This window comes from Podarcis raffonei, chromosome Z (assembly GCF_027172205.1).
Source record: "Podarcis raffonei isolate rPodRaf1 chromosome Z, rPodRaf1.pri, whole genome shotgun sequence".
In the NCBI taxonomy this organism is placed as follows: Eukaryota; Metazoa; Chordata; class Lepidosauria; order Squamata; family Lacertidae; genus Podarcis; species Podarcis raffonei.
The window spans coordinates 332850-346756 of NC_070621.1; the positions used below are offsets into that span (position 1 = coordinate 332850).

Genomic DNA, 13907 nt, shown 5'->3' on the forward strand with positions numbered 1-13907 from the left:
GCATTTCCAAGGAGCACATTAAGCCATGCGCTCCCAACGTTCCCATTAAACCCCTGGTCATGGGTTCAAGTCGTGCGCTCCCAAACAGGCACACAAGTCCTCGGTCCTGGGTTCAAGTTGCACATTCCCAACGCTTGTCGCTTCGCACCGCATGCTCCCATCAAGTCGGTCCTGGGTTCAAGCCATGCGCTCCCCACATCCAATCTTCGGCGCCGGCGCCGGGTTCGAGCCCCGCCCCCTTTTACGACGGCCCCCCTCCCGCCCCCCCGCCCCCCCTGGCCTTGGCCACCAGGTAGAGCACAATGTCCTGGTGCCCCGAAAAGGCGGCCATGTGCAGTGCGCTCCAGCCGTCCCGGTTGGCCAATCGCACGTCGGCCCCGAAGCGCACCAGGAGCTTCACCAGCTCCAGGTTGCCGTCGCTCACCGATTGGTGCAGAGCCGTCTGGCCCTCCGGCCCGAAGGCGTTCACGTTGAAGTCGCACGAGTTCATGGTGCGCAGGAGGGCGTGGACGGCGGCCGTGTTGCCGGCGCGCACGGCGTCCCGGAAAAGGCGCTCGCCCGGCGCGGGCGGCGGGGACAAGGGCGGAGGGGGAGAGGGGAGCTCGGCCTGGTTCATGGTGCGAGGATTGGTGCGGCGGGTGCGAGGATTGGTGCGGCGGGTGCGAGGATTGGTGCGACGGGTGCGAGGATGCGAAGGGTTCTGGGTTCGCGGATTGGTGCGGCACGTGCGAGGATGCGAAGGGTTCTGGGTTCGCGGATTGGTGCGGCACGTGCGAGGATTCGAAGGGTTCTGGGTTCGAGGATTGGTGCGGCGCGTGCGAGGATGCGAGGGGTTCTAGGATTGGTGCGGCGCGTGCGAGGATGCGAAGGGTTCTGGGTTCGAGGATTGGTGCGGCGCATGCGAGGATTCGAAGGGTTCTGGGTTCGAGGATTGGTGCGGCACGTGCGAGGATGCGAAGGGTTCTGGGTTCGAGGATTGGTGCGGCACGTGCGAGGATTCGAAGGGTTCTGGGTTCGAGGATTGGTGCGGCGCGTGCGAGGATGCGAGGGGTTCTAGGATTGGTGCGGCGCGTGCGAGGATTCGAAGGGTTCTGGGTTCGAGGATTGGTGCGGCGCGTGCGAGGATTCGAAGGGTTCTGGGTTCGAGGATTGGTGCGGCGCGTGCGAGGATTCGAAGGGTTCTGGGTTCGAGGATTGGTGCGGCGCGTGCGAGGATGCGAAGGGTTCTGGGTTCGAGGATTGGTGCGGCGCGTGCGAGGATTCGAAGGGTTCTGGGTTCGAGGATTGGTGCGGCGCGTGCGAGGATGCGAAGGGTTCTGGGTTCGAGGATTTGGAGAATTCTGGGTTCAGGCTCTGGGTTCGAGGATTTGGAGAATTCTGGGTTCTGGCTCTGGGTTCGAGGATTTGAGGTTCTGGGTTTGAAGATTGGAGGCTCTGGGTTCGAGGATTTGGCGCGTTCTGGATGCTGGCGCCGGGTTCGAGGATTCGGAGTTGAGAGCGCCGGGTTCGAGGATTTGAGGTTCTGGGTTTGAAGATTGGAGGCTCTGGGTTCGAGGATTTGGCGCGTTCTGGATGCTGGCTTTGGGGTGCTGGCTCTGGGTTCGAGGATTCGGAGTTGAGAGCGCCGGGTTCGAGGATTTGAGGTTCTGGGTTTGAAGATTGGAGGCTCTGGGTTCGAGGATTTGGAGAATTCTGGGTTCTGGCTCTGGGTTCGAGGATTTGAGGTTCTGGGTTCGAGGATTTGGCGCGTTCTGGATGCTGGCGCCGGGTTCGAGGATTTCACATGCGCGGGTGCGAGGATTTGAAGGCTTTGGGGTGCTGGCTCTGGGTTCGAGGATTCGGAGTTGAGAGCGCCGGGTTCGAGGGTTCGGAGCCTTCTGGGTGCTGGCTCCGGGTTTGAGGATTTGGAGGCTGGCTCTGGGTTCGAGGATTTGGAGGCTGGCTCTGGGTTCGAGGATTCGGAGTTGAGAGCGCCGGGTTCAAGGATATGAGGTTCTGGGTTTGAAGATTGGAGGCTCTGGGTTCGAGGATTTGAGGCTCTGGGTTCGAGGATTTGGCGCGTTCTGGATGCTGGCGCCGGGTTCGAGGATTTCACATGCGCGGGTGCGAGGAGAGCGCCGGGTTCGAGGATTTGAAGGCTGGCTCTGGGTTCGAGGATTTGGAGAATTCTGGGTTCAGGCTCCGGGTTCAAGGATTTGGAGAATTCTGGATGCTGGCTCCGGGTTCGAGGATTCGGAGTTGAGAGCGTCGGGTTCGAGGATTTGAAGGCTTCGGGATGCTGGCTCTGGGTTCGAGGATTTGGCGCGTTCTGGATGCTGGCGCCGGGTTCGAGGATTTCACATGCGCGGGTGCGAGGAGAGTGCCGGGTTCGAGGATGTGGAGGCTGGCTCTGGGTTCGAGGATTTGGAGTTGAGAGCGCCGGGTTCGAGGATTTGGAGGCTGGCTCTGGGTTCGAGGATTCGGAGGCTGGCTCTGGGTTCAAGGATTTGGAGGCTGGCTCCGGGTTCGAGGATTTGGAGTTGAGAGCGCCGGGTTCGAGGATTTGGAGGCTGGCTCTGGGTTCGAGGATTCGGAGGTTAGAGCGCCGGGTTCAAGGATTTGGAGGCTGGCTCCGGGTTCAAGGATTTGAAGGCTGGCTCCGGGTTCGAGGATTCGGAGTTGAGAGCGCCGGGTTCGAGGATTTGGAGGCTGGCTCTGGGTTCGAGGATGTGGCGCCTTCTGGATTATGGCGCCGGGTTCGAGGATTCGGAGGCTGGCTCCGGGTTCGAGGATTTGGAGGCTGGCTCTGGGTTCAAGGATGTGGCGCCTTCTGGATTATGGCGCCGGGTTCGAGGATTCGGAGGCTGGCTCTGGGTTCGAGGATTCGGAGTTGAGAGCGCCGGGTTCGAGGATTTGAAGGCTTCTGGGTGCTGGTTCCGGGTTCAAGGATTTGGGGCGTTCCGGGTGAGGAGGTTAGGGACCCCTCAGCCACTGGGATACGGAGGTTAAGGACCTCCCCGGTGGGGCGATTTGGGGGTTACAGACCCCACTAGCCCCCCCTGGTTAAAGACCCCCAGCTGGTTAAGGACCTTCCAGAGGGGGGTTAACCCCCCTCAATAGGTTAAGGACCCCCAGCCAATGGGATAAGGAGGTGGGGGGTTAAAGACCCCACTAGCCCCACCTGGTTAGGGACCCTTCGGACGGGAGGCTTGGAGGGTTCCTAACCCAAAGGTTCTTAACCCAATGGGTCAAGAAGCTTCCGGAAGGGAGTTGGGGGTTAGAGACCCCCCCACCAGAACCACCTGGTTAGGGACCTTCCGAGGGGCTAAGTTGGGGGTTAAAGACCCCCTCCTAGCACCTGGTTAGGGACCTTCCAAAGGGGAGTGAAGGAGGAGCTTAGAGACCTATTGGGGGGGTGCTAGCTTTGAGGAGTTAAGGACCCTCCCTCAATGGGTCAAGAAGCTTCCGGAAGGGAGTTTGGGGTTAGAGACCCCCCCGCCACCCGGTTAGGGACCCTGCTCCCCCCTCAATGGGTTAAGGCAGAGTTAAGGACCCTCCCCGATGGGCTAAGTTGGGGGTTAAAGACCCCCTTCCTAGCACCTGGTTAGGGACCTTCCGAGGGAAGGCGGAGCTTAGAGACCTACTGGGGGGGTGCTAGCTTGGAGGTGGGGGGGCAGGAAAGGGTTAAGGAGAGGGGGGAGTTAAGGACCCTCCCTCAATGGGTCAAGAAGCTTCCGGAAGGGAGTTTGGGGTTAGAGACCCCCTAGCAGAACCACCTGGTTAGGGACCTTCCAACGGGAAGGCGGAGCTTAGAGACCTACTGGGGGGGTGCTAGCTTGGAGGAGGGAGGGAAAGGGTTAAGGAGGAAGGGAGTTTGGGGTTAAAGACCCCCCACCGCCGCCCGGTTAGGGACCCTGCTCCCCCCTCAATGGGTTAGGGCGCTTCTGAGAGGGACTTTGGGGTTAAAGACCCCCCGGCACCACCCAGTTAAGGACCCCCTCAATGGAGAGGAGTCAAGGGTTCAAGACCCCCCCTCCTGGTTAGGGACCCTCCCAGGGGGAGTTAAGGACCCTCTGCTCTCCTCCCCTCTAAGGGAGGGTTAGGGACCTGCCTGGGTTAGGGTTAGACCCCCCAGCACCACCCAGTTAAGGACCTCCGAAGGGGGAGTGAAGGCCGAGGTTAGAGCCCCGTCTGGGGGGGGCTAGGAGGAGGGGGGTTAAGGACCTGGTGGTTAAAGACCTGCAAGGGGGGAGTTAGAGCCCCCTCTGAGCTTCCGAAAGGGAAATCCGGGTTAAAGACCCCACTCGCACCCCCCGCTGCTTAGAGCCCCGTCTGGGGGGCTGCTAAGATTAAAGACCCCCCCCACTCCACTAGCACCAGGTTAGGGACCCTTCAAGGGGGAGTTAGAGCCCCGCCTGGACCCCCCCTCCGGGTTAAGGAGCTTCCGAAAGGGAAATCCGGGTTAAAGCCCTGCAAGGGGGGTTTAAGTCGGGAGATAGGCAGATAGGTTAAAGACCCTCCCCCAAGAAGCTTCCGGAAGGGAGTTTGGGGTTAAAGACCCCCCCACCAGCCCCCCCTGGTTAAAGACCCCACAAGGGGTTCCGGGTTCAAGACCCCCCCGGTTAAAGACCCTCCCCCAATGGGTTAAGGAGGGAAGGGTTCAAGACCCCCCCACCTGGTTAGGGACCCTCCCGGGGGGAGTTAGAGCCCCGTCTGGACGGGTTAAGGGTTAAAGACCCCACTTCCACCAGGTGGTTAGGGGGTTTAAGTCGGGAGATAGGCAGCCCCGGTTAGGGAGGGGGGTTAAAGACCCTCCCCCAAGAAGCTTCCGGAAGGGAGTTTGGGGTTAAAGACCCCCCAGCGCCACCCGGTTAGGGACCCCCTCAATGGCTCAATGGAGATACTAAAAGGGAGTCGAGGGTTCAAGACCCCCCTCCTGGTTAGGGACCCTCCAAGGGGGGAGTTAAAGACCCCACAATGCGTTCCGGGTTCAAGACCCTCCCCTGGTTAAAGACCCAATGGGTTCCGGGTTCAAGACCTGCCTCAATGGGTTAAGGAGGGAAGGGAGTCGAGGGTTAGGGACCCCCTCAATGGCTGGTTAGGGACCCTCCAAGGGGGGAGTTAAAGACCCCCAATGGGTTCCGGGTTCAAGACCCCCCCCGGTTAAAGACCCTCCCCCAATGGCTCAAGAAGCTTCCGGAAGGGAGTTTGGGGTTCCAGGTTCAAGACTCCCCTCAATGGCTTAAGAAGGGAAGGAGTCAAGGGTTAAAGACCCCCCCTGCCTGGTTAGGGACCCTCTAAGGGGGGGGAGTTAAGGACCCTCTGCTCTCCCCCCCTCTAAGGGAGAGTTAAGGACCCCCTCCCAGTTTGGACTGGTTTAAAGTGGGGGGGGCAGAAAGGGGTTCAGGACGCCTCTTAGGGAGCCAAGTTAGGGACCCCCTCCCAGTTTGGACTGGTTTAAGATGGGGGGACAGAAAGGGACTTTGGGGTTAAAGACCCCCCAGCACCACCCAGTTAAGGACCCCCTCAATGGAGAGGAGTCAAGGGTTCAAGACTCCCAGTTTGGACTGGTTTAAAGGGGGCAGAAAGGGGTGAAGGAGCCAAGTTAGGGACCCCCTCCCAGTTTGGACTGGTTTAAAGGGGGGGGACAGAAAGGGGTGAAGGAAGCCTCTTAGGGAGCCAAGTTAGGGACCCCCTCCCCTTCGGCTCGGCCCCGCCCCTTCCAGTCCTCCCTCTGGTCCACTCAAAGCAGCGCCCCCCCTAACTTGGCTAACTTGTTTTTTGGGGGGGGCGTGGGAAAAAACCTCGCTCCGTTCGGCTCTCCTCCTCCTCCTTCTAGGGGGCTGTCAATCAATATTGGGGGGGCGGTTCCGGATCGGTGCCCCCCTCCCTCTAGTCCTCCTTGCGGTCCTCCCCAATTGGGGGGGGGACGAAGATTTTTTTGGGGGGGCGTCTCTTCCCTCCCGGCTCGGCTCCTCTTTCCGGGAAGGGGGAGGGCGAGGAGAACCCCCCCCCAAAAAAATATCCCTCCTTTTAGCCGCCCCCCCGCCTCCTCGCAGTCCTCCCCGCGGTCCTCTCCCTTCCCTCCCTCCCCCCCTCCCGAAACCTTCGGCTCTTCCTTCTGGGGGGGGCGGCGGGGGGTGTGTCAATCAATATTGGGGGGGGTGTCAATCAATATTGGGGTGGTGGTGTCAATCGATATTGGGGGTGGGGGGCGGGTCCGGATCGGCCCCCCCGCCTCCTCGCAGTCCTCCCCGCGGTCCTCTCCCTTCCCTCTCCCCCCCCCTCCCGAAACCTTCGGCTCTTCCTTCTGGGGGGGCGGCGGTGTGTCAATCAATATCGGGGGGGGGGTTGTCAATCAATATTGGGTCCGGATCGGCGCCCCCCCCGCCGGCCGCCTCCTTCTAGTCCTCCGCGCGGTCCTCTCCCTCTCCGACGGGATGAGATTGGGGGGGGGGACGTCGTCTCGTTCCTCCCAGCTCCGTCCGCTTCCGGGGGGGTGTCAAAGAATTGGGGGGGTCAGTCCAGATCGGGGCCCCCCCTCCTCTTGCAGTCCTCCGCGCGGTCCTCTCACAAGAAGCCAAGCCCCCCCTTTAAAGGGAGAATGGGGGGGGGGTCGGAAAGCTTCGGTTCTGCTCCTTCCGGGGGGGGTCAAAGAATAAAGTGGGGTCCGGATCGGGCCCCCCCTTTTCACGCACCCGGAATTTTTCCGTAACAACCTCCTCGCAGTCCTCCGCGCGGTCCTCTCACAAGAAGAAGCACCCCCCCTTTAAACAGAGAATGGGGGGGTGGGAAACCTTCCGCTCTTCGTCTCCTCCTTCTGGGGGGGGTCAAAGAATTGGGGTGAATCCGAATCGGGGCCCCCCCTCCTCGCAGTCCTCCTCGCAGTCCTCCGCCTGGTCCTCTCACAAGCAGCCAAGCCCCCCCTTTAAATGGAGAATGGGGGGGGGGTCGGAAAGCTTCGGCTCTTCTCCTCCTCCTTTCGGGGGGGGTGTCAAAGAATAAGGGGGGGTGTCAAAGAATAAAAGGGGGGGTCAGTCCGGATCGGGGCCCCCCTCTCCTCGCAGTCCTCCCCGCAGTCCTCTCCCAAGAAGAAGCCCCGCCCCCTTTAAACGGAGAATCGGGGGGGGGGGGTCGGAAAGCTTCGGCTCTTCTCCTCCTCCTTCTTCTGGGGTTGGTATCAAAGAATAAAGGGGGGGTCAGTCCGGATCGGGCCCCCCCTTCTCACCTCCTCGCAGTCCTCCTCGCGGTCCTCTCCCAAGCAGCCCCGCCCCCCCTTTAAATGGAGAATCGGGGGGGGGGGCGGAAAGCTTCGACTCTTCTCCTTCTTCTGGGGGGGGTCAAAGAATAAAGGGGGGTCAGTCCGGATCGGGGCCCCCCCTCCTCTTGCAGTCCTCCGCCTGGTCCGCTCCCAAGAAGAAGCCCCCCCTTTGAATGGGGGGGTCGGAAAAGCTTCGCCTCTTCGCCCCCTCCTCCTTCCGGGGGGGGCTCAAAGAATAAAGGGGGGGTGAGTCCGGATCGGTGCCCCCCCCTCTCCTCGCAGTTCTCCGCCTGGTCCGCTCCCAAGCAGCCCCCCCTTTAAATGGAAAATCGGGGGGGTCAAAGACTTACAGGACTCCCCCTCCTCCTTTTTTGGGGGGGTCAAAGACTTACAGGACTCCGCCCCCTCCTTCCGGGGGGGTCAAAGACTTACAGGATCCGGATCGGGCCCTTTCCAAGCGCCCCCCCTTTAAAATAGGGGCGCTTCCTCTCTGCGCATGCGCGCCCTCCGCCGCCTCCGCTTCGCCGCGACTGAGCTTCGCCTCGCTTCTCCCCTCGCCTTTTATTTGCATGCCGGCTCCCCATTGGCCGCCGCCGACGTTCCCAGGCCGCCCATTGGCCGCCGCGCGACGTTCCCACAGCGGCCATTGGAGGGGGAAAGGGAAGGCGCCGATTGGCTGCGGCGCGCCGGGGAGGGAAGGAGAGGCGCTGATTGGCTGCGGCGCGCGCCGGGATGGAACGTTGGGAATTCCCAGCGAAGGGAGGCTGCTGTTATTATTATTATTAATCGTATTATATGTTAATTAATTAATTAATATGATTATTGTTAATTGGATTATATATTGTTATTAATAATATATAATATATATATATAATATAATATAATTAATAATATATAATAACAGTCATGTAGAAAAATAACAGTAAGTCAAAAAAGCAATAATAATAATAATTAATATTAATATTGATATTGATAATAATAATATTAATATCAATATTAATATTAATTATTATTATTGCTTTTTTTGACTTACTGTTACTTTTCTACATGACCTTTTATTCTACATGACCTTTATATATTATATAATATATTAATATATATATTTTTTAATTTTTTAAAAATAATCTTTATTGCTTTTAAGAATTAGAGCAGAAAATAGAGCAGAAAAAAATACAATACAATACAATACAATATATAGACAATACAAAACTTAACCTTAACACCTTCTACATGACACTTTAAATGACTATTAATTACAATTATTATCAATATTACTCTTTTATTATTATTGCTATTTTTTTACTGTTATTTTGAATGACGATTAATTACAATTTTAATCACTATTTCTTATTTTATCACCTACTATTATTACATTATTGCATGTATTAATTACAGTCCATTATTATTATTATGCTCTCAATCTTAAATACTTAATAATAATATCATGCCCTAATTTTAAAATATTTAATAATATGATGCTCTAATTTTAAAATATTCAATAATAATAATAATAATAAGATGATGCTCCAATTTTTAAATACTTAATAATATCATGCTCTCATTTTCAAATAAGAATTTGATGCTCCATTTTTAAAATATTTCATCATAATAATAGGACGATGCCCTAATTTTTAAATACTTAATCACAATATGATGCTCTAATTTTTAAAAATTGAATCCTAATATGATGCCCTAATTTTTAAATATCAAACCATAATATGATGATGGTCTAATTTTTAAATATTTCATAATAATAAGAAGATGATGAGGCTCTAATTTTTAAATATCAAACCATAATATGATGGTGGTCTAATTTTTAAATATTTCATAATAAAAATAAGATGATGCCCTAATTTTTAAATATCAAACCATAATATGATGGTTTAATTTTTAAATATTTAATAATAAGATGATGCTCTAATTTTTAAATTTCTAATATGGTGCTCCAATTTTTAAATATTAATGCCCTAAATTTAAATATTTAATAATATGACGCTCCAATTTTCCAATTTTTAATATTAATACGGTGCTCCAAGTTTTAAACATTTCCGCCTTTCTCCTGACTTTTAACACTCATATTTATCAATAATATCATTCTCTAATTTTTAAGTATTTAATAATATGATGCCCCAACTTTTAAATATTTAATCATAATATGATGCTCTAATTTTCAAATATTTAATCATAATATGATGCTCTAATTTTCAAATATTTAATCATCATAATAAAAATATCAGGCCCTAATTTTCAAATATTTCACTTTTCTCCTCCACCTATATCCCTATATCCCCCCATAATAAGAATATGATGCTCCTATTTTTTAATATTTAATAATAATAATAATAATAATATGATGATGATGATGCTCTAATTTTTAAATTCTTAATAATAATATCATGCCCTAATTTTTAAATATTTCTCGTCCGCTGCCTTCCCTCTATTGGTGCTCAAATTTTTCAATATATAACAATAATAATAAGAATAATAATATGCTCTAATATTAATCACAATAAAAATAAAAATAAAAATAAAAATAAAAATAAAATAATAAAAATAAAAATAAAAATAAAAATAAAAATAATATGATGGTGATGATGCTCTAATTTTTAAATTCTTAATAATAATATCATGCCCTAAGTTTTAAAAATTTCCCCTTTCTCGTCCGCTGCCTTCCCTCTATTGGTGATCTAATTTTTCAATATATAACAATAATAATAATAATAATAATAATAATAATAATAATAATAATAATAATATGATGATGATGGTGATGATGCTCTAATTTTTAAATTCTTAATAATAATAATATGATGCCCTAATTTTCAAATATTTCCCCTTTCTCGTCCGCTGCCTTCCCTCTATTGGTGCTCTAATTTTTAAATATATAACAATAATAATATGTTCTAATATTATTATTAATAATAATAATAATATGATGGTGATGATGCTCTAATTTTTAAATATTTCATCCTAATATCATGCCCTATTTTCTCGTCCGCTGCCTTCCCTCTATTGGCGCTCTAATATTTCAATATATAATAATAATAATAATAATAATACGCTCTAATTTTTAAATATTTCATCCTAATATCTTGCCCTAAGTTTTAAAAATTTCCCCTTTCTCGTCCGCTGCCTTCCCTCTATTGCTGCTCTAATTTTTAAATATATAACAATAATAATAATATGTTCTAATTTTTAAATATTTAATAATCACAATAATAATAATAATAATAATAATAATAATATGATGATGATGATGATGATGATGATGCAGCACTAATTTTTAATTCTTAATAATAATATCATGCCCTAATTTTTAAATATTTCTCGTCCGCTGCCTTCCCTCTATTGGTGCTCTAATTTTTCAATATATAATAATAATAATAATAATAATAATAATAATAATAATAATATGATGATGATGATGATGCACTAATTTTTAATTCTTAATAATAATATCGTGCCCTATTTTTTAAATATTTCTCGTCCGCTGCCTTCCCTCTATTGGTGCTCTAATATATAACAATAATAATAATAATAATAATAATAATAATACGCTCTAATTTTCAAATATTTCACCCTAATATCTCGCCCTAACTTTTAAAAAATTCCCTTTCTCCTTCCCTCTTATTCCCCCCTTCCCTTTTTTTCCCAGGGACTATTCTGGTCTGCCTGAAACGCCTGGGAAAAGCGATTTTCCCCTTGAAAAGGCCATTGAGAAAGGTCGCTCCATTCATCCGCTCGCTTGACTGCCTCCCCATTCATGAATGGGGCGGCCGTTGCCCATATATGGGCAGCGGGGGGCGTGTCGGGCGGGCGGGCTCATTAGCATAGCGGCGCGCGGAGCGTGGGAAAGTCTGGGTCGTTTTTTCCCACGCTGGGGAAGGAGGGGGGAGAAAGGAGCGGCGGCTGGGAAAGAGGGGGGGAGGGAGGGAGGGGGAAAGGGAGGGAGGGGAGGGGAGGGGTGGGAAAAGAGGAGGGGGGAGGAGGGAGAGTGAGGGGAAAGGGGGGGAGGGAAAAGGGAGGGGAGGAGGGAGGAGGGGAGGGGGGAAGAGGGAGAGTGACGGCGAAAGGGGGGAGGGAGGGGAGGGAGGGGTGGGAAAAGGGAGGGGAAGAGGGGAGGGGGGAAGAGGGAGAGTGAGGGGAAAGGGGGGGAGGGAGGTAAAATGAGGGAGATTGACGGGGAAATGGGGGAGGGAGGGGAGGGAGGGGTGGGAAAAGGGAGGGGGAGGAGGGGGGAGGAGGGGAGGAGGGAGGGGTGGGAAAAGGGAGGGGGAGGAGGGAGAGTGAGGGGAAAGGGGGGGAGGGAAAAGGGAGGGGAGGAGGGAGGAGGGGAGGGGGGAAGAGGGAGAGTGACGGCGAAAGGGGGGAGGGAGGGGAGGGAGGGGTGGGAAAAGGGAGGGGAAGAGGGGAGGGGGGAAGAGGGAGAGTGAGGGGAAAGGGGGGGAGGGAGGTAAAATGAGGGAGATTGACGGGGAAATGGGGGAGGGAGGGGAGGGAGGGGTGGGAAAAGGGAGGGGGAGGAGGGGGGAGGAGGGGAGGAGGGAGGGGTGGGAAAAGGGAGGGGGAGGAGGGAGAGTGAGGGGAAAGGGGGGGGAGGGAAAGGAGGGGAGGGTGGGAAAATTAGGGAGATTGATAGTTAAAATAGGGGGAGGGAGGGGTGGGAAAAGGGAGGGGGGAGGAGGGAGAGTGACGGGGAGGGAGGGGGAGGGAGGGGAGGAGGGTGGGAAAAGGGAGGGGGAGGAGGGAGAGTGACGGGGAAAGGGGGAGGGAGGGAGGGGTGGGAAAAGGGAGGGGGGAGGAGGGAGAGTGACGGGGAGGGAGGGGGAGGGAGGGGAGGAGGGTGGGAAAAGGGAGGGGGAGGAGGGAGAGTGACGGGGAAAGGGGGAGGGAGGGAGGGGTGGGAAAAGGGAGGGGGGAGGAGGGAGAGTGACGGGGAGGGAGGGGGAGGGAGGGGAGGAGGGTGGGAAAAGGGAGGGGGAGGAGGGAGAGTGACGGGGAAAGGGGGAGGGAGGGAGGGGTGGGGAAAGGGAGGGGGGAGGAGGGAGAGTGACAGCGAAAGGGGGGAGGGAGGAGAGGGAAAAGGGAGGGGAGGAGGGGAGGGGGAGGAGGGGAGGGGAACGTGGGAAAATAGTAGGGGAGGGGAGGGGGAGGGAGAGGGAGGGGAAAGGGGAGGGAGGGAAAGAGGGAGGGGCGGGGAAAGGAAGAGGGAGAGTGAAGGGGAGGGAGGGGTGGGAAAAGGGAGGGGGAGGAGGGGAGTGAGGGGAAAGGGGGGGAGGGAGGGAAAATGGGGGGAGGGAGGGAAAGAGGGAGGAGGGGAGGGGGGAAGAGGGAGAGTGACGGGGAAAGGGGGGAGGGAGGGGAGGGAGGGGTGCGAAAAGAGGGAAGATTGACGGGGAAATGGGGGGAGGGAGGGGAGGGAAAAGGGAGGGGGAGGGGGGAAATAGGAGGGGGGAGGGGGAGAGTGAGGGGAAAGGGGGGAGGGAGGGGTGGGAGGGGTGGGAAAAGCGAGGGGAGGAGGGAGGAGGGAAGAGGGAGAGTGACGGGAAAGGGGGGAGGGAGGGAAAATGGGGGGGAGGGAGGGGAGGGGTGGGAAAAGAGGAGGGGGGAGGAGGGGGAGGGAGGGGAAAGGGGGGGAGGGAGGGGAGGAGGAAGGAGGGGAGGGAGGGTGGGAAAAGAGGGAAGATTGACGGGGAAAGGGGGGAGGGAGGGGAGGGAAAAGGGAGGGGGAGGAGGGAGGAGGGGAGGGGGGAAGAGGGAGGAGGGGGAAGGGAGGGGAGGGGGGAAGGGGGTGGGGGAAAAGGAGGGGGAGATTGACGGGGAATAGGGGAGGGGGAAATTGGGGGGGAGAGGGAGTAGGGGGAAGGGGAGGGAAGAGGAGGGGAGGGGGAGTGGGGGGGGAGAGAGGAGGGGAGGAGGGAGGAGGGGGGAGGAGGGAGAGTGACGGGGAAAGGGGGGAGGGAGGGGGAGGGAAAAGGGAGGGGGAGGAGGGGAGGAGGGGGAAGGGAGGGGAGGGGGGAAGGGGGTGGGGAAAAGGAGGGGGGAGATTGACGGGGAAATAGGGGAGGGGGAAATTGGGGGGGAGAGGGAGTAGGGGGAAGGGGAGGGAAAGAGGAGGGGAGGGGGAGTGGGGGGGGAGAGAGGAGGGGAGGAGGGAGGAGGGGGGAGGAGGGAGAGTGACGGGGAAAGGGGGAGGGAGGGGAGGGAAAAGGGAGGGGGAGGAGGGAGGAGGGGGGAAGGGAGGGGAGGGGGGAAGGGGGTGGGGGGAAAAGGGAGGGGGAGATTGACGGGGAAATAGGGGAGGGGGAAATTGGGGGGGAGAGGGAGTAGGGGGAGGGGAGGGAAAGAGGAGGGGAGGGGAACGTGGGAAATAGTAGGGGAGGGGGAGTGGGGGGGGAGAGAGGAGGGGAGGAGGGAGGAGGGGGGAGGAGGGAGAGTGACGGGGAAAGGGGGGAGGGAGGGGAGGGAAAAGGGGAGGCGGGAGGAGGGAGGGAGGAGGGGAGGGGGGAAGAGGGAGGAGGGGGGAAGGGAGGGGAGGGGGGAAGGGGGTGGGGGAAAAGGAGGGGGAGATTGACGGGGAAATAGGGGGAGGGGGAAATTGGGGGGGGAGAGCGGAGTAGGGGGAAGGGGAGGGAAAGAGGAGGGGAGGGGGAGGGGGGGGGGAGAG

At 54.5% G+C, this 13907-nt stretch overlaps 1 protein-coding gene across 1 annotated transcript; it reads right to left on the reverse strand.

Annotated features, from left to right (window-relative positions):
* Positions 1-241: 241 nt before the first annotated feature.
* On the reverse strand, positions 242-650 carry NRARP (NOTCH regulated ankyrin repeat protein). Its single transcript, XM_053374826.1, has one exon. It carries the CDS (start codon positions 614-616, stop codon positions 242-244), a length of 375 nt encoding a protein of 124 aa, XP_053230801.1. The 5' UTR covers positions 617-650.
* Between the last annotated feature and the right edge of the window lie 13257 nt (positions 651-13907).

Coding starts and splice junctions, on each gene's coding strand:
- NRARP (XM_053374826.1), bottom strand. CDS start 616: ATGAACCAGGCCGAGCTCCCCTCTCCCCCTCCGCCCTTGTCCCCGCCG.